The following is a 23773-nucleotide window of genomic DNA, read 5'->3' on the forward strand; positions in this document are numbered from 1 at the left end:
TCCAGGAACCCAAAAAGAGCCTACTCTTCTAGCCATAGAAATAGGTTTTATCTTTGAAAGCAAATGTATCAGTACATAAATTAAACTTTTTTAAAAAAGAGAAGTTGAAGCAATTCAAAATATTGAAAGCAGGGAGAGAAAAGTAAAAACAATCTTAGATCCACATTAGAATGTTATAGTTGGTTTTGCCTCACTACAGAAGAATACCTTAAAACCCAGTCACCATCGCCATACTTTCATTCTAAATTTTAAACATCTAAAGTCTCTCTCTATTCAAACTGGAAATATATGAATATCAGACAAGATAACTTTTAAGCTGTTAAATATGCAAAGCAAGAAAAGACACTGATGATATTTAAGAAAGCCAAGAACATGTAGTTACATACATAAAATATAAAAATAGTTAAGACATATGTTGTTAGAGCCCTACAGAACTTTCCTCTGTTCCCAATAATTAAAGCAAACAGGGGAACCCTTCATGTCCCTTTTGCAAACAGGCCACTTAGACAAGTGATTAATGCCAAAAGTCCTATTTACACACAACTAACTTCCAAGAATGTTCAAGACCACAAAATCAAATGTAGTTAGGAAAAGGCTGAAAACAGAGTTAATGATCATGGTAAGAAGAATTGCTACAAATTCTGAAAATAAATTGCTTACCATTCTTTCTAGTCTATTAACTTTTTTTTTTAAGATTTTATTTATTTGACAGAGAGAGACACAGCGAGAGAGGGAACACAAGCAGGGGGAGTGGGAGAGGGAGAAGCAGGCTTCCCGCAGAGCAGGGAGCCCGATGCGGGGCTCGATCCCAGGACCCTGGGATCATGACCTGAGCCGAAGGCAGACGCTTAACGACGGAGCCACCCAGGCGCCACAAGTCTCTTAACTTTTTAAATAAATTTTTAACCAAATTCTCAAAGAAATTTCTTTTTGGGGAAAAAATGCTAGAAATTATGTAATGGTGATAAAGATATATTTAAAAAAAAGAAAATAAATAACATGATGCTTTGGTTTGTCTTAAATCTATTTACAGCACGGCAAAGGGGACAGCAACACATCCGCAATCAGGGGCTTGCCAAAAATAATGCAGACCATGAAGGAGGCAAGACAGAGCACAGGCATTCCAGACTTACCTAGGAACAAGACTAGATTTTATAATTATTGAAGTTGAGTGATAGGTACCTTGGGCATTCATTCTGTTATTCTTTTACTTTTGTATGTGCTTGAAATTTTGACTTAAAAAGAATTAAAAGTAAAAACAACAACAACAACAAACCAGTCCAGTGGAAACGAAGTCAAATTTCTAAATTTACAAGTGACAAAACAAATTCAAACACAAAGATCCAAACTGCAATGTCCGACTGCAGTTAGCACGGATAAACAGAAACTCCACAGCAAGGTGGTACAGAGGTCATCATGAGATATTTTCATCTGAAACCTCTACATACCAATTTCCTTTCCAAAGAACACATCGAAGAGGAGAATAAGAAAAATAAAATAATGGAGGATTTCCCAAGTGCCAGAATCATTGCAAATGTTTTCTGTGTAGAAGGCACGCAATCCTCAATCAGCAACAGCTCCAGTGCACAGGAGAGCAAACTGATGGAGCAGGAACGTATCGAAGTCGGTGCCATTCCCGAGCACGCAGAGGGCAGTAATTACAAGTTTTAAATACGTTTTACACTTCAGTGTGTATCAACCAAAACCAAGTTATGTCTCAGACAATACAATTGCTGTTTCTGGATTAAAATGACTTACTTTCACCTTTAAAATTTTCTGTAATACAAAGAAAAAATCCTAGCAAACTGCTTTCAGCATAAATTATTTTAATAATGTGAGGGGTGCTGGGAACGGAATAATGAATTTAACTGAGAAAGAGCACTAGAAACCAAAAACAACGGTCTCTGCTTATGATGTCATGGGGTGAAGGGCAACGCGCAGCTGATGAAACATGACTGCAGTGTGGGAAGTGTGAGCCCAGCTAGGTTTTCACAATGACGACCTTATGCAAAAGCAAGTGACGTAAAATGCTGCAGGGCACTGGCCTGTTTCCCAATAATTTGGCCCAAGTCTGTTTCCAACGCTGTATATACATAGATTGTTTTATACATACGCTCCTGTTCAAAGTTGGGACAATACTGTCAGAGAATCTTGTTCAATGCATAAGACTTTCTCACTCCAGAAGTGCCAAACGTAGAAACAAATGGGAGGGCGGTGGGGGCGGGGGGGCGGATGTGAGATGGGGAGAATCACTAAAATAAATAGGACAGGACACAAATGTGAAAACATCATGAGATGTGTACACATACAACCTAGATTCTCCTTCTTGGTTAGTTTATGGTGATTTTAAAAAATATCCAAATCGTACAGTTCTACTAATCAACTCTACCTCAAAAAAGAGAAAAAATAAATTACAGGAAAAAACTTCCAGTAAATAAATTAATTACATGTAAAATATAAAAGTCCACAGTATTACTATGTACCTAAAAGTACACAGTATTATAGTATTATAGTACAAAAGCACCTAGTGTTACTGCAAATATGTAATAATTGAGTATCCGTTTAAGAAGGTGCTAGATGGTAAGAAGGACAAATGTTAAATTAAACATTAACTTGATTAAATGATAAATGTGTAAAAAAAAAATCCAAACTTGATTGCACCTTGATTGCATCCTATGGTTTGTGCAAGCAATCCTTACAAGTACACAGACCATTAATGCATAAAATATATCTGTTCTCAGGTACAGGCAGCCAGACAGCTCTATTTGCAAATTATTTCACCTAACAGGAATTTCTGGATCTTTCATATACTGAAACCACAATGCATACGTGCCTGTAATTTGTAGGTCAATTTTAAGTCTATAAAGGTGGAACACACAACAAAATAGTAATAATGGTCAAGAATATACCACGGCTTCTGCTGTTTCATACTATGCCCTCAAAATTGGTTCGATCAAAAGAATCACACACAATGTTTGTTTGTTTTTTTTTTAACTTTGTTTTAATGCACAGTATTGTGGAACCAAGGCTGACAAGTAATTCTTGTCTGGGAACCCCATGTTTTGTGATCTATTTTACAGTAGGAAGCTGGGCAAAGGAAATGGGTCTGTTCAACTTATCAAACGGGCACATTCTGTTTTGTTCAGGCACTGGTATGTTTGGTTCGGTGATCCTGTTAGTTTGCAGACAAAACAACTGTTCATTTAGAGAAAGAAAATTTTAAAAAACAGGGAACACACATATTGTTAGCTGTGGTAAACACTTTGGGAAAAGAGCGGAAGCGCAATCTAACTGAAGATTACAAGCAAAGCCACGTTCACCCGTCTGACTTTGCCAGCTGGGGATCTCTGCCAGAGATGCTGAAGCTTCCAAACTCCCTCCAGAGACCTGCTCCTTAGGTGAGTTAGCAGAGTCAACACATGCTCCAGGCCCTGTCCTTCAAAAGGTGCCGGGAAGGGTAAGGATCCAGAGGGTAGAAGAGCCTCTGTTTTAATTTCTCTCCTTAAAAAAGGAGGAACAGTGCTGGGACTTTATAATTTCTTGTTTAACTGACAGTATTTAACTTCGACAGCATCATGCAGCGAGGGCACGATGTAAGACTGGTGAGGCGGCTTTCCTGCATTGCTCAGGTGGAAAGATTGCAAAGGCTGGATTTGAAAGGTCTGTCTAGTGAAGCCCATGCTCCCCAGCATGGCACCTGGCCCCAAGGGCTCCCTTATCAGGTCATCTTATATACAACAAGGCAGATGAGCAGGATGATCCTTTGCATTCCCTTTCATGCTAACATCCTGAGATCTGAATCCCCTTTTCTTCCTAATCCAACCTACCCTGGAGATAGGCTAATTCTTCTGGAAGTGTCTTGACCACCAAACACTCATGCTAAGAAACAATCCCACAGCTCTTATTTCCAGAATTAGACCTGAAATCCCCAGATTTATAATCAAAACCTTCTACTTTCCAATTCTCTGAATTCTCAATTTATCCAATTATATATTTAATAAGCTACTTACGAGCCAAGAACGGTGTCTCGCCACTCAGCAACCCACAACACAAAATCCTACCCTGAACAGCATTCAATAAATACTTGCTAAATTTGCCTGAACTAAATCTGGGAAGGAGTAAGATTCTTTATTACACTTCCAATATTGTATTCTCCCATCCCGAACCCTTTGGTTTAAATAAAACAATGTTTTGTTTTTCTTCTGAAATCTCTTTTCATTCAAAAAGAAAAGGGACAATAAAATCTAAAAATTGTCATTTTTGTTCCTAGGCTTCACTGTATGTTTCAAGGGGAATATTACTCTATTTCTGTTCTTCTTATAAGACTCCTAGTTCCCTAGAACAATGTAACAGTTTGGGTAATGTAACAGTGCATTAAGGCAAGTGGCCACTTTAGGCTGTTAAGTGATGAATAATTCACACAGTTATTTTCAAGTTGTTTCCGTGACCGCAGCACTTTCTGGGTCTCGTATCTAACAGAGGAAAGGAACCGTATTCTACCACAGGACCACAGAGGAAAATAATAACTGAGCGAGTATCTGTTGTGGTCATCGATTACTGCATACAAACCAGCCCAAAACTTAGTAGCCTCAAATGATTAGCATTCAAATAATAAACTATAAACTGTGTTATCTCACACAGTTTCTGTGGGTCTGGAATCTGGGAGTGACACTGACTCTGACGAGGGTCCAGTCAAGACGTTGGCTGCAGGCACAGAAGGCTTCACCTGGCTATAGGATGCACTTCCAAGAGGTTCCTTCTCGTGCCTGTCAAGCTAGTGCTGGCCACAGGGAGGGGGCTTTTGTTCCTCCCGGCGTGCACATCTCCACAGAGCCGCTGGAGGGCGTGCCGGGAAGATGGCGGAGTAGGAGGACCCCGTCCCACGGATATAACCAGGTACCCCTCACATCCAAGTCACAGTGCTGTTTAGGTGTCCTTACAACACGGCAGCTGGCTTTGCTGTAGCAGGTGTATGCAAGGTGGAAGTCACGTCTTCATGACCTCGCCTAACACCATCATTTCTGTAACACCCTCTGGGTTACAGAGGTCAGCCCTGCACAGTGTGGGAGACTACACACGGGTGTGAAGGCAAGTTCCACTGGAAGTCCTCCTGGAGGCTAGCTGGCTACCACATAATAATTCAGAATTTCTCACTATTCTGTGGTTTGACTGGGCAATTCTCCACATGGTGTTACCACCCAGTACATCACAAGGAAGGCTGCAAGCTGCAAGCGGGCTTTGTGCACATGGCTGGTAGCTGGTACCGCTCTCTGGGGTCTCTCCTTATACGGGGCACTGGTGTCATCAGGGGCCCCACCCCCACTCATCTCACTCTCATTACCTCCCAAAGGCCCCACCTCCGAAAACCATCACGTTGGACATGAGGGCTTCAACATATGAAACTGTGGGGAAGCACAAATATTCAGTCCATTGCAGTCCTCAATACCTATCTGATGAAGAAATGAAAGGAAATCCTCACACGGGACTGACTGTGCTAATAAAAAACAACAAAAAGTAAGGAAATGCAAGTATGTGAGTGATGACTGGGCAGAAGAGTAATAACTATTATGATTAAGGAAAACAGGGCGTTTATGGGTCCCAAGAAGGGGTGATTTGGGGTAAAATGCAGATTAAACAAATACTCAATTTAAACCCTAAGTTTCAAACTACCTTCCCAATCAAATCAGGAGGCAAAAATGACAGTATTAATAACAAAACAACCAAGAACAGGGAACGCAAATTGAGAGGAATGAGAGACTATGAAGGAAATGCACTAGATAATTCACCATCAGAATAATAATACTTGACACAGTATTAAACTAAGCATCCACAGACACAATGTGCAGCTATACAGGCAATCTTTTGGAAAAACAAATTCAACAGGTGAGTTAAATTGGTTAGCAAAAGGTCAAAATGAGGTCAAGGTCATGAGTTCAGTCTGTTTCATTTAGTCCTTAGGAGCAGGGATGCTAACAGCGCCTCTCTGACTCAGCCAGGTATCTCTAAAACATCTGTGTTTTGGTCACAAGAGCGACTAAGAACATAAAGAAAAAAATTATTCATCACGATTGGGAGAAAAATAATCAGTAAATGAGTAACACACAAAAAACATATATATATATATATATATATATTTAAAAGTATTTGCACCATGATAGATGTCAGAATACAATGGATAAATATCTTCAAGGTGAACAAGAATGCCCATCAAACCTGGAACTCTATATTTAATTAAGCCATCATTCAGTAAGAATTTAGGAAATAACCAAGATGACAACCAACCAAAAAAAAAAAAAGAATCAAAATAAATGATATAGGAATAGAGATGCTTTGGTGGAAGCACTGGTGTAAACGATGAACCCAGCTGAAGACAGAACCTGCCACTGTGATTATAATGGCAATGGAACAGATTGTAGTATTACAACTTTGAAAATATAAAATTACTACAACTTGCAAAACCTGTGAAAAGTGGAGACAGAAAAATTGTGAATATTATTTTCCTTGGCCTTCCTAGCAGAAAATCATTCAATCCTGTCTAAAACAAAAACGTGGAGTCAAAAAAGGAATAAGGGAAAAGAAACATTTTCCAACAAAACACAGAAAAATTCAGTCCTACAGAAGAAAACTATTTCTAATTATGAAAGAAAAATATTAGAATACCTACAAAGTGGGACGTGGCAGGAAGACCTTACAATATCCATAAAGAATGTTCTGGATAGTTCAGGATGCACCATTCAAAAGAAAATGCCAAACACTGTTTAAAAGTTCTGAGTGACCATTTCTCCACCCCACCAGTTTCTCAAAAGCCAGTAAAGTTAGGGCACACTGAATTCCCTCAGGTGCCCTCTCTCCAACCTACAACTTTTCTAATGCACTGTGTGTTTCTAAGCCCACTGTGTTCGGCTATGGTCATTATTCTATTTCAGCTCCATGCCACTCACTCTTCGTCTCTTTTCTGGCAAAAGTCCCTCTCCCCATACTTTGTGGCTCTGGCTGGGCTGTCACAGAGGCCACAAACCCTCAAGGCCAAGGTGGACCAGTCCCAGTACTGAGTCCTTATGGATATGGTAACTGATCTAAATGTAGGTGTGTGACCAAAAAAGCAGGGGTGGACCAGTCCTAGTACTGAGTCCTTATGGATATGGTAACTGATCTAAATGTAGGTGTGTGACCAAAAAAGCTGGGCCAACCAAAATCCCCGCCTTGGAATGATAATGCACAATGGCAGAACCAAGTTGGGATGCCAAGCTAAGACAACACACTCCCAGCGCCACTGGCTGTCATCTTACCCGGCCTCCTAGAGGAAGCCCATCTTAGCAGGAGACAGACAACGAGGTGAACACACAGGAGAAACGATAAGCAGAGAACAACAGAGACCCCAATAGAGAAATTCCAGGCAGCACTGAGTCTCAGTGCCAGGATTTAAGGACCCAGTTTTTGATGGTATTTAAAAAAATTCTGTAAGCTAACCACATCCCAAGTTCCTTCCCATCTGTGGCAGAAAATATTCTCCGTGTGTAAAATGTTCAGTGGGTTTCTGTCACCTAGCAACCAAAACTGCCTAATTGAGTCGCTTTTAATTTTCCTCTCTTTTCTTCTTTCCAAGACTCAGCCTCATCCCCTGGATCTCATTCCTACCTTATAGATACCTGAGCCTACCTTTTTTTATGATGGACCTCTACACTCCCCACAGTTTAGCTCAGGCTTCCCTTTAAAAATAAAAAGAAAAACAAAACAACAAAGACAACAAAAAACAAGGCCTTTCCCTTTTCCTTGAATTGCCTTCAAGCTCTCTGCCTCTATATCTTTCTTCAAAGAGTGCAGAGATGTCTTCACCATCCATTCAGGTTATTCTTCCTGTAACCTACTGCAAGTTGACTTGTCCCAAGCTCTTCCACTGAAATCGCTAACCTAAAGATCAATGACCCTTTATATGCCAAATTAGAATGTTTTGTTATAAAACAATGCCTGTGTCTTAGAAATGGGGATCACTGGGTGTCCCCAGCAGTGACGCACAGGTGTTCTTTTCCAGAACCCCGGGGCGGTGGGGGAAAAGATGATCTGATTCCACAGAGTGTATTCTTCTGACCAACTTGCTACTGACTGGGCTATTTTACAGCTCTATAAGGGTAGATAATGTGGAAATCTGATAGCAGTGCAAATGTGTCCTGCCCATGCACTGCAGACCAGACAGGTCCCATTCCTAGCCTTCTATGTGAAGCTTGTTGGGAAAGGTATTTAAATCTCTTCTAGTCCATCTGAACCAGCTTTAACATCTTCCAGGTCATCTCATTAATTAAGGAACTGAATAAAACCTTTGATGTGTGTTCATTTTGCAAGTCAAGTTTTTGTATTGTCAAAAACTGTACTTCAACCTTTCGGTCTACATCACACACTCATCACTTCATGTAAAATTAGCCCGGCTTGGCTTTCAGCACGTGATAGTTCCTAGCTCTGGTCCTAGGTCTCCAGCCACTGCCCCTCCTCCACTCATGGCATTCTTTCACACTTGTTCCCCTTCAATGTTGCAATTTACCAAGATTCTTTCCCAGATTCTTCCCTAGAGGCATCACGAGGGTAAAAGGAGAGCAAGCACTTAGCAAGGTAGCTTAGCACTTTGTTAACATTCAATAAAAGCTAGCTGGTATTAGCATCATCCACACGGTCAGTTTTGTTATTGCTAAAAGTATCCTACAAGCCTTTCTCTCTCCCTAGATCCCCCTTTAGAACAGGTTCTGTGTTCCACTCATCATGGCCTCTTTAGCACCCAGAGATATAATGTTTGAGGGAGGGAGAGAACGACTGGGCTCTCGAAAGGTGTTCGTATAATCCCCTTACATTAAATATTTTTAATGAAAGATGTATTTAAGGCCCCAAACAAGCCTTTCTCCCTGATTCCCAATCACCGGTAAAGTTCTGGTGGAAGGTCTGGGGCGGGCAGGGGGACTCCTCACATCTGCTTCCCTCTCTGACTTGCCAGATGATGGGATCTGAGACCCTTACAGCCCAGAGTCGCTAGTGGTATGGGGCAGACAGGGAAAGCAAGATAGTCCAACAGAAATAGAATGGAAATATATCACCTATGTAATTATAAATTCCACAGTAGCCATGTTAAACAGTAAAAACAGGTGAAGTTCATATTAATAACATAGTATTTACAATTTAGTAACATATACGATGTTTAAATCAGTATACAAAATATTTCAATATGAAATTACTAATGTGCTATTTTATATTATTTTTCCATGTAAATCTTTAAAATATAGTATTTACCTTATACTTTCAGCACACATTAGTTTGGATGAGCCACGCTGCAAATGCTCAACAGCGACACGTGGCTTGTGGCTACCTTACTGAACAGATTAGAGGGTCCTCCAGAGAACCCAGAAGCTAGCTACGGGATCAGAGTGATAAAGCAAGATGAGGACTTTCTGAAATGCAAATCTATAGTCCTTCCCCTTCTTCAAAAAAAAACACTTTCAATGACTTCCCGCTGTTATGGAAAAAACCAAATTCATCAAAAGGGCTCACAAGTCCGATGTCCTGGCCCTTTCTTACTTCTGTGGTATAATGTTTGTCTAAACCATCTTAAGACTCTAGCCTGTGCACATAATCCTGGTGGGTGGTGAGCTGAGACAGGCAGGCATGTAATACCAGAACTGCAAGACAAAGGAGAAACAACCGAGAAGCTTACCTCTCCTGTCCCATGGCCACCAACAATGTGGCAAAGTCTAGGACCCAGAAGACCACCCTGTGGCTCAGCCCTAGAACAAACAACAGACTAAGACAGGAAGTGAAGCTACCCAGACATTAGTGGGATCTCTAAGTGGTGTGGGAATAAGGGTTGTTCTCAGGATCACGAAAAGTAATTTTTATATGGTCATCATACAAATGTAAAAGCATCTGATTACTCATAAGTGGCACTGAGGGAGGAAAAATATAGATGCAAACTAAGATACATGCATCAAATTAGCCATTCAACAGAAAAGGATGATGTGGTCAACATCATTAACTGAATTTAGTTCTAGCCTTTAAAAAATATATATTTAATATTCAGAATGCATAATCTGCATGTATATTCAGAAAAGTGAATGGTATAAAAAACCCTATAAGCATGCACACAGAGTTCCAATTTATCACAAAACTGTCTCAGAGGAACTCTTGCATACAATGTGAATATTATTTCCAAAATGTATATTTTAGAAATGTCATATCTGGACAAAAGGTAATTTCTTATCAATCTCCCCCTTCTTTTTTTTTTAAAGATTTATTTATTTATTTTAGAGGGCAAGGGACAGAGAGAGGAGAGAGGGAGAATCCTCAAGCAGACTCCCCGCTGAGCACAGAGCTCGGCTGGCCGTAGGGCTTGATCCCATGACCCAGAGATTATGACCTGAGCTGAAATCAAGAGTCAGACACTTAACCGACTGAGCCACCCCAGCACCCCACTTTCAATCCCTATTGAATAAATGATTTTAATAAGAAATATAATGGACTTAAATATTAGTGATTTTTACTTAAATATGAAGAATTATCTTCTTACATCATGGTTCATGCTCCTTCAAGATAAAAATTACTTGATATGGAATATATTGTGATGATATGGATGCTTTTTTGCTTCTCAAAACACAAGAGTTAATATTTAGAGACCGTCCTTCCTTAGAGTATCACCAAAAAAAAATTGTGTGCATATATGTAAAAAAAATACATACTTTAAAAAGGAAATTTTCTCGTACATAAAAGATTACAACAAAGAAAATGTTGCCAGGTTATCTGTTGTTTATATGAAGGATAAGAAGTTCTGCCAAGAGGCATACGACTAATTCCTTTAAATGTTCTTAAAACACAAACGGCCACATATCCTAAAATAGGTAATTGTCTGGAAGTGTGGGATAAGATGTCTAGGACTCCAGTTATTTTAAGCTGAATTAATAAGGAAGGAATACCCTATATAATATAGCAAATAAACTAGAAAAATTACAAAAAGGATGGAGATCTTTATGAATGGTGAGGGCGTGACTTCCAGGGTATAAAAGTTAAAAAAGCAAAGTACAGAAAGGTGCTTCCGGTAAGTACCTTTTTTATAAGAAAAAAAAGGAAAACCATACATTCTCTTTTGTTAGAAGGATAAATCAGGAACAATGAAAATGTTGATCAATAGAGGACGGGTGGCAAAGCAAGATTTCTGAGTGCAACTTTTTACAGAGTTTCTAAGTTTTAACAATGTCAATGTCTTACATTTTCAAAAAACAAAATTAATAAGGAGTGAAAGACTAAAATTAAATATAAACAAGGAAAATATATCAAATTGGTAACATAAACAGGGAAAATTAATTCTAGTAACTTTTCAATACATTGTCTTGCCTGTGAAACCATAGTGGGATATACTCTAAAGATAAATGAAGTGCCAAGAGATCTTAAACTTTACTCAGTTGGTTTATCGATGGTTCTAACATGACATCACAATTAAAAAAAAAAATTTCTATGTATTGTAGATGGTAAAGCAAATAAATATATTGATAGTACAGTGAATCATTAGGAACCAAGATTTTCCTCCCTTCCCCTATGATCCTCTGTTTTGTTTCTTAAATTCCACATATGAGTGAGATGAAATCAGAGAGGGAGACAAACCATAAGAGACTCTTAATCATAGGAAACAAACTGAGGGTTGCTGGAGGGCAGGGGGATAGGGGGATGGGGTTACTGGATGATGGGCATTAAGGAGGGCACGTGATATAATGAGCACTGGGTATTATACATGACTGATGGAACACTGATCCCTACCTCTGAAACCAGTAATACGTAATATGTTAATTAACTGAATTTAAATGAAAAAAATAATTAATAAAAATTTTTTTTTTAAATCTTTAAAAAAAAAAAAGAGGTAAGCATAAGAGTTCTGGGGATGGATGGCAGCACACTGTGGATGTATTTAGTATCACCTAACTGTACAATGGTTATGATGATCAATTCTCTGTGTGTATATTTGTACCACAATAAAAAACTGGGAAAAAAATTAAACAAACAAACAAAAACCAAAGGAACCAAGATTTTCACTGCAAGAGATAAAAGATCAATGCTTCAGAAGCGAAATTAAAAAAAACACATGCATGTGATCCAACACGAATGCCCGGCTCTTGGAAGGGACTTACTTCTTGGCAGTACTGCAGGATGTCCTCCTTGGTGCCAATGCAGGTTTTGGTCCCCGAAGGATCGGACTCCCACTTCCCATTCTGCACATTCATATGCATGTTCAGTTTGCCGCAGAACATGGCAACCTGAGGTTCTGCAAGCAAGCCAGCATTGCCATCAGTGGGCACCTAAAAAAAAATTAGTTCCGGTTAGTTACACAAATCCACAGCTCTGGGGAAGTGGTTGGGGAAGGGCTGTAAAGAGGAACATGGCATGCAGCAATACCAAAAACAGTTCATTCTCGCTTCCAGAAATTCTTACAAGTAGGAATCAGCCCTGCCTTCCACGTTCCCTTGAGTTAAGTATTACGTAGGCTACACACATCTCCAACCATCTATCATAGTGTTTTTTTTTAATGTTGAAATACAGGCATTAATAATGTTGAGAAGAATTTATTCATTGAAATGTTTATGCAATCCCCCGTAGCAGATTTTGCCATGTCTACTGAAACGTTCTGAAAATAAAATAAGGTGTTTTTCTGCAATAAAAATAATCACTCTGGAGGAAACCATATTCTCATAATAACCTCCAACTGACTCACACACAGAACAATGCCAATTCCCTGCCTGATGACCAAGTCTAAGAGTCAGTTGTACAGTACCTCCCAGAGCCGAGGGCATGGTGTCCGTGTGCCTTCTTAGGGAGCAAGTGACATTATGATTTCCTAAACATAAAAACTACTGTAGAATTTACCATGCACAAATGTGACTGAATATGTTGACCATTCCACTGGTTTTCCCCTGAATATTCTCTGGTTAACACTCTCAGCTCTTTTTTAAATATATAAGATTTTATTTATTTATTTGAGAGCGAGAAAGCGGAGCGCGTGCAAGGAGGGAGCAGGGGCAGGGCAGAGGGGCAGTGGGAGAGAGAGAAGCCGACTCCCAGCTGAGTAGGGAGCCTGACTTGGGGCTTGATCCCAGGACCCTGATGCTTAACCAACTGAGCCACCTAGGCGTCCCATCACTCTCTCATCTCTTAAGAACAGGTTAAGGGTGCTGGAGTCTCACCTCCCCGAGCACACCTTGAAGACCCAGCAAGGTCTCTCTCTCAGGGTCCAGCAGAGCACCTGCTGTGTGGTAAGCTCTTAACAGGTCTTAGCTATTACAGCTACAGGCAGTGTACCATTTCACCAAAATAACTGAAAAGGTTGCCCTTCTGTATTTGCAAACCCTTCTGTGAACAGACACTACCTTTCTAGAAGTATTTTTCAAATTTCACTTAATGGGTTCTGATCTGTCAAAAGATTAAAAAAAAATCAGCAAGAGATAAAAAATAAATCCACAGGAATAAAAGCGTTATTCGAAACCAGGGAATCAAAAGACACATTAAGCAAAGTAATTCCTCCTTTGTTAAAGCCAGCTGCTGAGGAAATGGGTGATAGCCATGTCACGAAGAGTAAACTTCCACAGAAGCCAATCATACCGTCCAGAACTGGATGATTCTATAATAAAGTGTATCGTTTCTAAAAATTGTTCACAGGAGGGAATAAAAAACAAAACACTAAAATTGCACTGAGAGATTTCAGTTAGGAAATAGCTTCTTGACATTTCTTCCCACAGAAATGTAAAAATAGATCAAACATCTGTCCATTCTAGTCATCTTCGTATATATTTTGCCCAACCACAGATTTATGTGTTTAAAAAAAAAAAAAATCTTGCACTGAACCCAGCTGAGATCCATCACAGACCCGAGTGCAAAAGCTCATGGCAAAATCTCTAAAACCATATTTCAGGTAACATTTTCTACATATCTAATTCTACTTTATAAAGTATATTGAACAAAATTTTGCCTCTACATCGCCAGATGTAACAAAGAGCAGCTGAAGCCACAGCATCGGGTCGTCAGCAAGAATCAACAAGAATAGCTGGGACCCCTCGACTCCCCAGTCTGGGCCCCTTGCCACCTCCTACAATTTCCAAGCCAGAACCTGGACGTCTCATTTTCCAACAGATGCAAAAACCAGCCTAAGCAGAATGCTCCACAAACTTAAGTTTCACAGCTTTCCTGAGGGAATAGGAGGAAATTCAATGCCTTGATTCTAAAAATCAGAATACAAGTTCTGTCAATTTTATTGAAATAAGTAGTTAAGATAGTAACACTGCAAGAAAGTCAAATAATCATCAGATACCTATAGATAAGGCCCTATATGAGATGCTGTGGAGGATATAAAAATATTTTTAATATATAAAATTTATTTATTTATTTCTATGTAAAATATGAGCCCTTGCCTTCAAGGAATTTACAGTCTATTAACAAAATCACTATTGGATTCTCCACCATACTTCATTCTGCTCAAACTCCTTTCCTGTCCCAAAGATTTCCAGTCTTAGCAGACTCTTGGTAACTTATCTCTAAGTGAACAGAGAAACTAATGGTCCCCCACCACAGTTAGTAATTATTTTATTGACTGAATTCCCCCCTTGGTAGCTCAAAATTTCTTTGTACCTCAGATTCTCCCTAATCAGTTCACTATAGTTTCTACCTCCTCGTCAGTGAAAATGCCCTTCATTCCATACCTTCTCCTCAAGGAACATTTAAGTGCCAATTTCTCTCTCTGTGGCAGCCAGCCTCCACGAAGGCCCCCAAGGACCTTGGCTTCTGGTATTCAAGCTCTTGTCAGTGCTATCCCATAATGCATAAAGTTCTGTCTGTGCAACAAATAAAATAGGGCAAAAATAATATGTGACTTCCAAGGAGAGGTCATAAAAGGCACCATGGCTTCTTCCTTGCTCTCTGGGGGAAGGTCAGCTGCCACGCTGTGTAGACATTCGGGCAGCCCTACGGAGAGGCCCACATAACGAGATGAGGAACCACGGCTTCCTGTCAACAGAAACGTGAGTGAGCTTGGAAATATCCTACAGGCACATCAAGCCTGCAGGCCTACAGGCCTGCAGCCCTGGCTGGCAGGACTGAAACCTGGAGCCAGAACCACCAAGACACGCCCAAATTCCTGACCCATAGAAACTGAGATACAGCAACATGTATGTTTGGTGTTTGGAAACCACTGGGTTTGGGGTGACCTGCTACATGGCAACAGACACCTCACATGCTCTTCCTTCTCCAGCTCCATAAGACATCCATAAATAGCCTTTGATCTCTACTGGAAAAAAGCAAACAACAGACAAAAACATACTTGGTCTTATCCTCCAGAGCAGGGGGTCAGCAAATTTCTTCTGTCAGGGGCCAGATAGTAAATATTTTACGTTTTGTGAGCAAAAGAGTCTCTGCTGTGACTATTCTACTCTGCTGTTACAATAAAAAAGCAGCCTCAGACAACACGGAAAAATGGGCGTGGCTGTTTTACAATGAACTTGTATTGACGAAGCAGGTGGTGGGCCAGATCTGGCCAATGGGCCTCGTCTGCCTATCCCCTTCCTTAACAACCAATTCTATCAGCGGGTGATTTCAACACTCACTGACACCACCTTCTCCCCAGCCTCTTAAGCCCCCTGCCATCTGGCTTACATTCCACCCATCAACTCAGATTGCTTTCTCAAAGGTCACATATGGCCTCTGGAGAAACCAAACAGGCTTTTCCTTCAGTACCTGTTGCTTTTCAACTTCTTGGCCACACACGAATTCTTCCTTGGAAGTCTTTTCCCTTGGACTCTGTTGCAATGAACTACTGTGGCTCCCCTTACTCCTCTGATTATCCCATTACTAACTCGCAGTCCTTCAGAGTTCCATACTGGAAGACATTCCTACAGATTTGGGGGGAGGGGTTGCTTCTCTTTGATCTTCTTTAAAAAGTTTTCGTGATCTCACTCTTTCAACCCTAGCTGCCGTGGGGCAACTCCAATGTAACCCCCATAATAAATGGCAGCAACTGACATTTCTTTAATCAGTAAGTTTGTGTACACAACACATGCTAGGCACTGAACTCGTTTTGGGGACAAAGCAGTAAATTAAGCCTTGTCCTTGCCTTGACAACAGGATGGCGAACCATCCCAGTTTGCCTGGGATGGAGGGGTTTCCAGGATGTGAGACGTCTTGTGCTGAAACCGGGAAAGTCCCTGGCAAGCTGAGACAACTAGTCATCCTAGCTGACAAACACATCAAGTAAATGTTTTTCTTTTGTTCCTACCTTAACTTCTTTTTATTTCTTCCATTCTGCCTTCTGTCACCTTCCCTTTCTTTGACTTTATGGTTCTTTTCAGGCCACCTGCGTGTATGTTTGTACAAGCTCACTACCCAAGTGGTGGTGATCTTTCTCACATCTCAAATGAATTGATTCTGGCCCCATCATATTACTGGAAAACATTTTTTTTTTTTTAAGTAGGCTCCACACCCAGTGTGGGAGCCCAATGAGGGGCTTGAACTCATGACCCTGCGATCAAGACCCGAGCTGAGTCTGACTAGGGGCACCTGGGTGGCTTAGTCGGTTGAGCGTCTGCCTTCTGCTCAGGTCGTGATCCCGGGGTCCTGGGATTGAGCCCCGCATCAGGCTCCTTGCTCACCCCGTCCCCCGCTCATGCTCTCTCTCAAATAAATAAAATCTTCAAAAAGAAAAGAGTCCGATGCTTAATCGACTGAGCCACCCAGGCGCCCTTACTGGAAAACATTAACTGCCTTGTGATCTCTTCCTTTTAACAACGGTAGTTAACACCATAAGAGCTATGCTTCAGTTCCTTTTGGATTTTTCGCCAGACAAGATCTAATATTAACTTTAAAAAATTACAGAGAATCATGATCATTAACACGCTCCATTTTCTGACAGTGGAGATTTTGTTTAAGAGTTCAAACTTTGATTCCTCAATAATTAGGGCCAATTATTATACCAGAAATTATAAAATTGGCTGTATGTATGCATCTGTTACATTTGACATTACAAGAGCCCCTTCACAAATTAATACTTAATTCACAGAAACATGTTTTTCGGGCAAAAATTCTTTCCCACGCCAGCACCAGCTGTGTACAAGATCACAGCAATTAGCTGGGTGATGCAAACTGAACAAGAAGCTTTTTTCTTACAGAAGCCCACCTGCAAAGAATTCCATGTTTTAAGTAACATATTCCTGGCTCAGTTAACTAAAAAAAAAAAAAAGACAACCCACAAGGATCCTCACCTACATCAGATAACTGGGTTTAAGAAACAAAGCAACAAAGCCCCCCCGCTGCTACAAGGGGGGGGGGGGGGGGCGCCCTGCCCTGGCACAGAGCCAGAAGGAAACCATCTCCTTGGTCACACAGGAGATAATACTTAGCCATCATCCAAGGGCCTGACAGTTTTACTCAAATCCCTTTTTCCGAATGGAGCCTTAAAGAAATGGCTTAATAAATCATATGCAGGGTCCAATTCAAGACCTGTTAATGTGGACACTGTTAAAACTGAAATCGTTGGGTCCTAGAGTAAGTTATTTGCTGCTAATGAAAATGCGTACTCTGTCAGTCATCCTACAGAGAATTATTCCTAACTTTTTAAAAACATTTCTCCTTTTAACAGAAATGAAATGCAAAGCTTTAGTAGGTGGGAAACAGAGCCACTTAAGTAACAATTATATTTTAATTTTGTTTTCATCTTAAATAACGCTATCTGAGGTAACATAAGGTGACTTTGCAGAATTGCAAGACAACACCTAAAAGATCGGAACCCTGGCATAACTGGCCATTCATGATGCATGCGTTTCTGAAAGACTGAAAATGAAGATAATTCTTGTAAATGGAATGACTTTACACTGACATCATAAGACCAGATGCTTTCCCATGGGAAACAGTGACAATGAACAAAATAACCGGCTAAAACAATGGAGCATCCACACATTGCCTCCAAATCAACAGCCTCTTTATTACAGAATGCCCTGAACTACAGAGACTGAAATATTACACCTAAAAATGCTGTTATCTTTTAGAAACAATCCTTTGCTGCCAGAAAAATATGTTAGGCCCATAATATATAGAGTACTGAAATGAAAATGGACTTTCCAAAGCAAGTTAGCTTTAGAAAACAGGCTTTACAAGGGCTTAAGGGGAAATTAACATAAACAAGAACAAACATATATACCTAATTTAAGCCCATCTGTGGAGCTGAACCCAGAAACTTACACCAAGAACTGATGCACCTTCCAAGGGCAAAACCAGCCTCTCCTACAAGTTCCCCTGCAGTCTTTTTCACGCTGGGTGTTCCCTTTCCCAAAAAAGTTTCTATTATCATCAAGGAGATCAAAATTCCTTCTAGAGCAGGCTTGGCAGCATTCCTCCCACACAGTCCGGACTAAAAGGGAAAGGGAACAAGGAACGCTCTGTTTTGCTGGCTGAAAAGTCTTGCTTGGCAAGGAGAGGGCAAGGATCCATAGCTTAGCTGCATCCGTGGATTTATGTAATTTTAAGGTTCGTGGCTAATGAAAACCATCTGGTTTCTCCATTTAAACAGGCTTCTCACTGGCCTGAATAACTCGCCTCATACGGTGGAGTATTTGGTACTATTTAATCAGTGCACAATATCCCCAGGGCGGAGCCAGGTTCTTATATAGCATCTTTTTTAAAAGCACACAATGATACTATTTCTATCATACCCAAGATTTTCTCACATAAATATAGTTTTCCCTTAAACTGGGCATAACTCAACTGTACCCCACAAAAATGCTTTTAAACTTACTTTTAAAACATTCAGATTTTCCATTTTCAATGTAATTAACTGTTCTCTAGAATCACGATCTAGAAGATCTGAGAGTGAACCCCTTTCAAGGGAAAATGCAGTACATTAATGCTTAACATAAATTTTCTTTCTCCAAAGGAAAAGACTGACTGTAAGGTTTCCCTTGACATGCCTCCCTCCTACCCCCAAAATCATAAGCAGAACCGTAACATCTGTAATTGCCCATTTTGTGTCTAGAAGAGGGCAACAAATTAAAATTAGAATCCCAGAACTGGGAGAATCTGTAAAATCATCCATTCCAACTCTAAGAAGGAAAAAGCTCTGTTAAGGACTCATCCAAGGCCACAGTATTAAGAAGAGGCAGAGGTGGGAGTTGGACCCACTCCATTAATGGTTTTGTATATGTGACCAGGATGACTATCAAATTAAAACAGAAAATTTCAATTTTCCTAGGTTTTGCCCTTGGTGTGTGGGTTCATGTATTTACGGAGGGAAAGGATGGAGAGGCCAAAGCACACAGAAAAACGAGATGTGATTATAGAAACTGTACACAGTTTCAGCTTACCTGTGTGGAGAGTTGGTCTCGTTCATTACATCCGCTATTTGGGGCACAATAAAATTATTTCAGCTCTCGAGTTTCAGGCTAAACTGCCCCAAGATTTGCCACAAGAGTGAGTAAAGAGAAAAGATTCCTTTTGAGAACTAATCCATATATTTCACTCCTTGAAATCTGACTTCTTTTTGGGGCACGGTTGACCTGGCTTCAGATGACAAGTTAGCCCTCCATGGTCTCTGCTGGTATTGATAAAGTGAATTCTTGTATCGGGACCCAGAAAATGGGAGACCACCCCAGTGGCCGGGGCCCACAACACAAATCTAAACCTAAGTCAGCCTGCACTTACGGGAAACACTTGTCAAGAAATTTTAATGGTCACCAATCACAATGTGCCAACTGAGCTTTAGCTAGTTTACCTTACCCTAGAAAACAGGAGCTGCTAGTTTTGTAAGGAAATCTCCCACCTCCAGCCAATTATGCCCCGGCTTCTGCATTGCCTCTTCTAAAGCTCTTTAAAACTCTTTCTTGCCCCAGCTCCCTGGGGAACACTCACTACTCCACTGTTTGTGGGACACTGTGCTCCCCCAATTCATGGCTGTTTTCTCTTGAGTGACGGACATCAAACTCACAACTTAAATTTAGTTTTGTCATTTGACAATATCAAGTTTTTCTTTCTGCTTAGAAGACAGATATTCTAAAGCAGACCCGAAACTCCTTCCATTTCATAACAAGTCCAGTAAATAATTCTTGCTGCTGGTGGCCAGTAGGATATCAAGAGCTCTCTCAACAGAAACCTTTGTTACTCAACACCCATAAAATTAAATTACCAACGTTTACAGCATGGATTTTAGGCAGGCCTAAGAAAGAGTGATGTCCACTGCCCAGAACAGATATAAAATCTGAAACTGGAATTTAAAAAAATAAAGCCTCATAGATGGCAACCAAACTATATGCCTAAAAAAGATCTATCCAATAATGCCCATTTAGTCCTACACAGTAAATGTTTTCTATTTTATATGCAGTATATTTAAACTGAATGCATACATATAACATTATACATTGCATAATTTTGTCTAATGTGCTTACACTGGTAATAGTCAAATTCTGTTCAAGGTCATTGATGTAGAATTAGTTTATCCCTTTAATTGTAAGTTTTAGTTCTATGTTTCATAGAGTTGCCCAACAAAACATACAGTTATCATATCTTTGTACTATTTGACTCTCTCAGCATTGCTGGCTCATCAGCCTTGACCTTGTGCACAGGGAGACAGGAAAAGGAGTAAGGATAAAAATCAAAGCATCTACTTAGGCCTTTCCTTTCACGATCTCATTTGATTCTGAGAAAAACCAAGATAAGTCACTTCCCCATCTACTTAAATAATCAGAAAGGCTCAAAACCTGCCTACGAGTCTAATCACGGTGATTACTCTAAAAGCTATGCTTGCTTTTTTCTTATTGAGCCAGCCGGTAGGTATTCCTTCTACTAATTCTTAAGCTTTTTTTTCAATCTTGAATATTATTTTCAAATAACTTTTTCCCACTATGGTAAGTAATATTTTGCAGTTCTCTGTTTCTGGCTTTTTAAAAATATTATTTTTAGGGACGCCTGGGTGGCTCAGTCGGTTGAGCATCTGCCTTCGGCTTGGGTCATGATCCCAGGGTCCTGGGATCGAGTCCCACATCAGGCTCCTTGCTCAGCGGGGAGCCTGCTTCTTCCTCTCCCTCTGCCTGCCGCTCCCCCTGCTTTGCTTGTGCTTTCTCCTCTCTTTCTCTCTCTGACAAATAAATAAATTACAATCTTTAAAAAATAAAAAATAAAATTTTATTTTTAGACGAAGTAAAAGGGGAAGCAAATCTAGTTTTAAATGTTTAATCTGCATTTCTTAAGTTTAAATCATTAGATGTTCACTGGGTGTTATACACAACTAGTGAATCATTGAACATCACATCAAAAACTAATGATGTACTATGTGTTGGCTAACTGAATTTAAATTAAAAAAAAAAACTTAAAAAAAAAAAAGTCACTAGATGTTAACAACCTAGTAATATTTGGTGGCTTCCTCTTTAAGAAATCTCCCCTGAAATGCAAATGAAAACTTTCTCCTAATTTTGTTCTTGCCTTAAATCAGAAGTAGTGAATTGAATCTGCAGAGCAGGGGTCCAGAATCCCCAACATTCCAACTGTTAATGCATGTTCATCAACCCTTACCTTACTTAATCTGTATTTTCAGGGATATATGCATATCCCTGTATATATACATACTATACAGCTAGTTAGTAATAGTAATAAACATGCATGCACACACATGTGGTTTACTGGTAGAGATCAAGTAAATTTCAAACGAACGTGTTTTATTAAATCTCATTCTAGAGTTAATGAATTTAAGTCATGCTGCTAACAAGCTGGAGGCCCTAGAAATTGGCTTTCTCAGAGAGGCTGGTTTGAACGTCATTCATTGTGAAGAAATTTGATGATAACAAATGAACAATTTTCCTGTATAATTGCTGCTAGTTCTGACAGCTTGGGCAGATTCAGTACATAATGCAACCCAGAAAAATTCAAATTCTATTACTTCTCTCCATTTTAGACACAAGAACAATTCTATACATGTTCAGTTTCTGAAGTTTTACTATTTTCTATTGAATCTGGCCAACCTCAGCCAAGATCAGTGAACCTATAGGCCTGGGAGCTACCGTAAATGGTATTATTTTAAGCCACTGAATTTTGGGCTGGGTTGTGACGTTGTGGCGTTACCATAGCAACAGAAACTAATACAGGTATGTATTTGATAGGAATACTAAAGTACTAAGTAATAGAATCAGGGCTCAAAATTATTTCAGAAGGTAGAAAACTTTTTCAAATGGAATTTTTAAAAGTATATACAATATCCTGTATTTTGCTTGAAATAATTCTTTGAAGCAGTACAGGACAGAAAAGATAGCTGGGTAGCAGTTCCATAAGAAAAACTTCCAAAGGTTTTAAGAGATCAAAATAAAAGGGGAAAAAAAAAATAAAGCTAATGCACTCTTTATGTCTTACAAATATAGGACCACAGATGATCATGGGAAATCTTGCTGTGCCAAGTCACACCCACAAGGACGTATTCACATTTTTATTTTTTATTTTTTGAAGAGTTTTTCATTTTTAAGTTATCTCTACACCCACCCTTGGGCTCGAACTTACAACCCTGAGATCAGGAGCTGCATGTTCTACCGACTGAGCCAGGCAGGCGGTCCTGTCGTCACATTTCTAGATAAACACTAAAAAAATTAAAGAAAGATTACCTTGGAGGGAATGAAAACCAAATAATGGAAACCTCACTTAAAACGGAGTCAGAATGCCAGAAGGGGGAGCTCTAACACCCTACCACTACTCTTCAATTGCATTCTCAACAGGAAAAGCCTACTTTGCTACTCCAGCAGGAATTAAGAATTTCTCCTCGCCCAGCAACAAGCTCAGCCAATAGGAAAATTCCACAACTCAGCCAATGGAAAGCCATCACCACTCTAACTCTGGCTTTCCTTCAATGAACTTTTATTCAAAGCAGCCCCTCCCAACTTCCTCCTTTTCTCTATAAAGTAACGTTCCTTTGGTTTGCCAAAGCTTGTGTGTCCCAAGCTGCAAGTCCTCTGCTATTCCCAAAAAACCCAGATGTTGGTAAAATAACTGGCTGTTTTACTTTTAGGGTCGACAAAGGAGACAAAATTTTTATCAGGTAACTTTAATAAAAAGAAAAAATAAAGGTAGAAGACAACATCTGAAGGAAAATCAACAAGGAAAATTCTAAATGTGAAAACAGTGATGGAGAGTGGCTGAGGAAGAACATCATGGAGATGGTGAGCACCTTCTCAAGGAGCCACTTAAGTGGATGGATAATCATCTACCAGAGTTGCAGAGGAGGTTGCTCAATTGGATGGGAAGTTGGAAGAAGTCAAGTTTTCAAAAGTTTAAAGCAGGAGGATCTTGGGCTCAAATAAATTTTGTGTGAACCCCTCACAGCTGGGCACTTCCCCCTCAAAACCTGGATTTCAACCCCACACAGCTTGTGAAATACTGGTCTCTTCCAAAATTTGCCTTTCTACTGTCTTTTCTATTGTTAGCCTATGGGCCTACTACCCTCCACCTTCAAACACCTTTGCTCCCTTCTGTTACTGCATTATTTTATTTTATTCTATTTTTTTTTTTTTTTAAGATTTTATTTATTTATTTGGCAGAGAGACAGCGAGAAAGGGAACACAGGCAGGGGGAGTGGGAGAGGGAGAAGCAGGCTTCCCGCTGAGCAGGGAGCCCGATGCGGGGCTCGATCCCAGGACCCCGGGATCATGACCTGAGCTGAAGGTAGAGGCTTAATGACTAAGCCACCCAGGCGTCCCTGATTTTCATTTTTTAATTTAAATGTTATTTCTTTCTAAAAATAGGTAATATA

The 23773-nt window shown here is 40.0% G+C and overlaps 2 protein-coding genes and 1 long non-coding RNA gene across 10 annotated transcripts in view; 1 reads left to right on the forward strand and 2 right to left on the reverse strand.

The window, feature by feature from the left end:
• Window positions 1-23773, forward strand: part of JAM2 (junctional adhesion molecule 2) — a 427760-nt gene that overhangs the window by 384771 nt on the left and 19216 nt on the right. The window lies entirely within an intron of this gene.
• APP (amyloid beta precursor protein) overlaps window positions 1-23773 on the reverse strand; it is a 257221-nt gene that overhangs the window by 185542 nt on the left and 47906 nt on the right. For all 8 annotated transcript variants that reach the window (XM_081802287.1, XM_081802282.1, XM_081802278.1 and 5 more), the window contains exon 2: window positions 12153-12320. In XM_081802287.1, coding sequence (XP_081658413.1) covers window positions 12153-12320 — 168 coding nt within the window. The remainder of the gene's footprint in view (window positions 1-12152; window positions 12321-23773) is intronic.
• The window catches only part of LOC145716877 (uncharacterized), a 42427-nt gene continuing 38088 nt past the window's right edge, over window positions 19435-23773 (reverse strand). Inside the window, exon 2 of the long non-coding RNA XR_014139833.1 lies at window positions 19435-23518. This is a non-coding gene — a long non-coding RNA (uncharacterized LOC145716877). The remainder of the gene's footprint in view (window positions 23519-23773) is intronic.

The sequence above is a fragment of the Leptonychotes weddellii genome, chromosome 1 (assembly GCF_054177405.1).
Source record: "Leptonychotes weddellii isolate Sample4059 chromosome 1, ASM5417740v2, whole genome shotgun sequence".
NCBI classification, from domain to species: domain Eukaryota; kingdom Metazoa; phylum Chordata; class Mammalia; order Carnivora; family Phocidae; genus Leptonychotes; species Leptonychotes weddellii.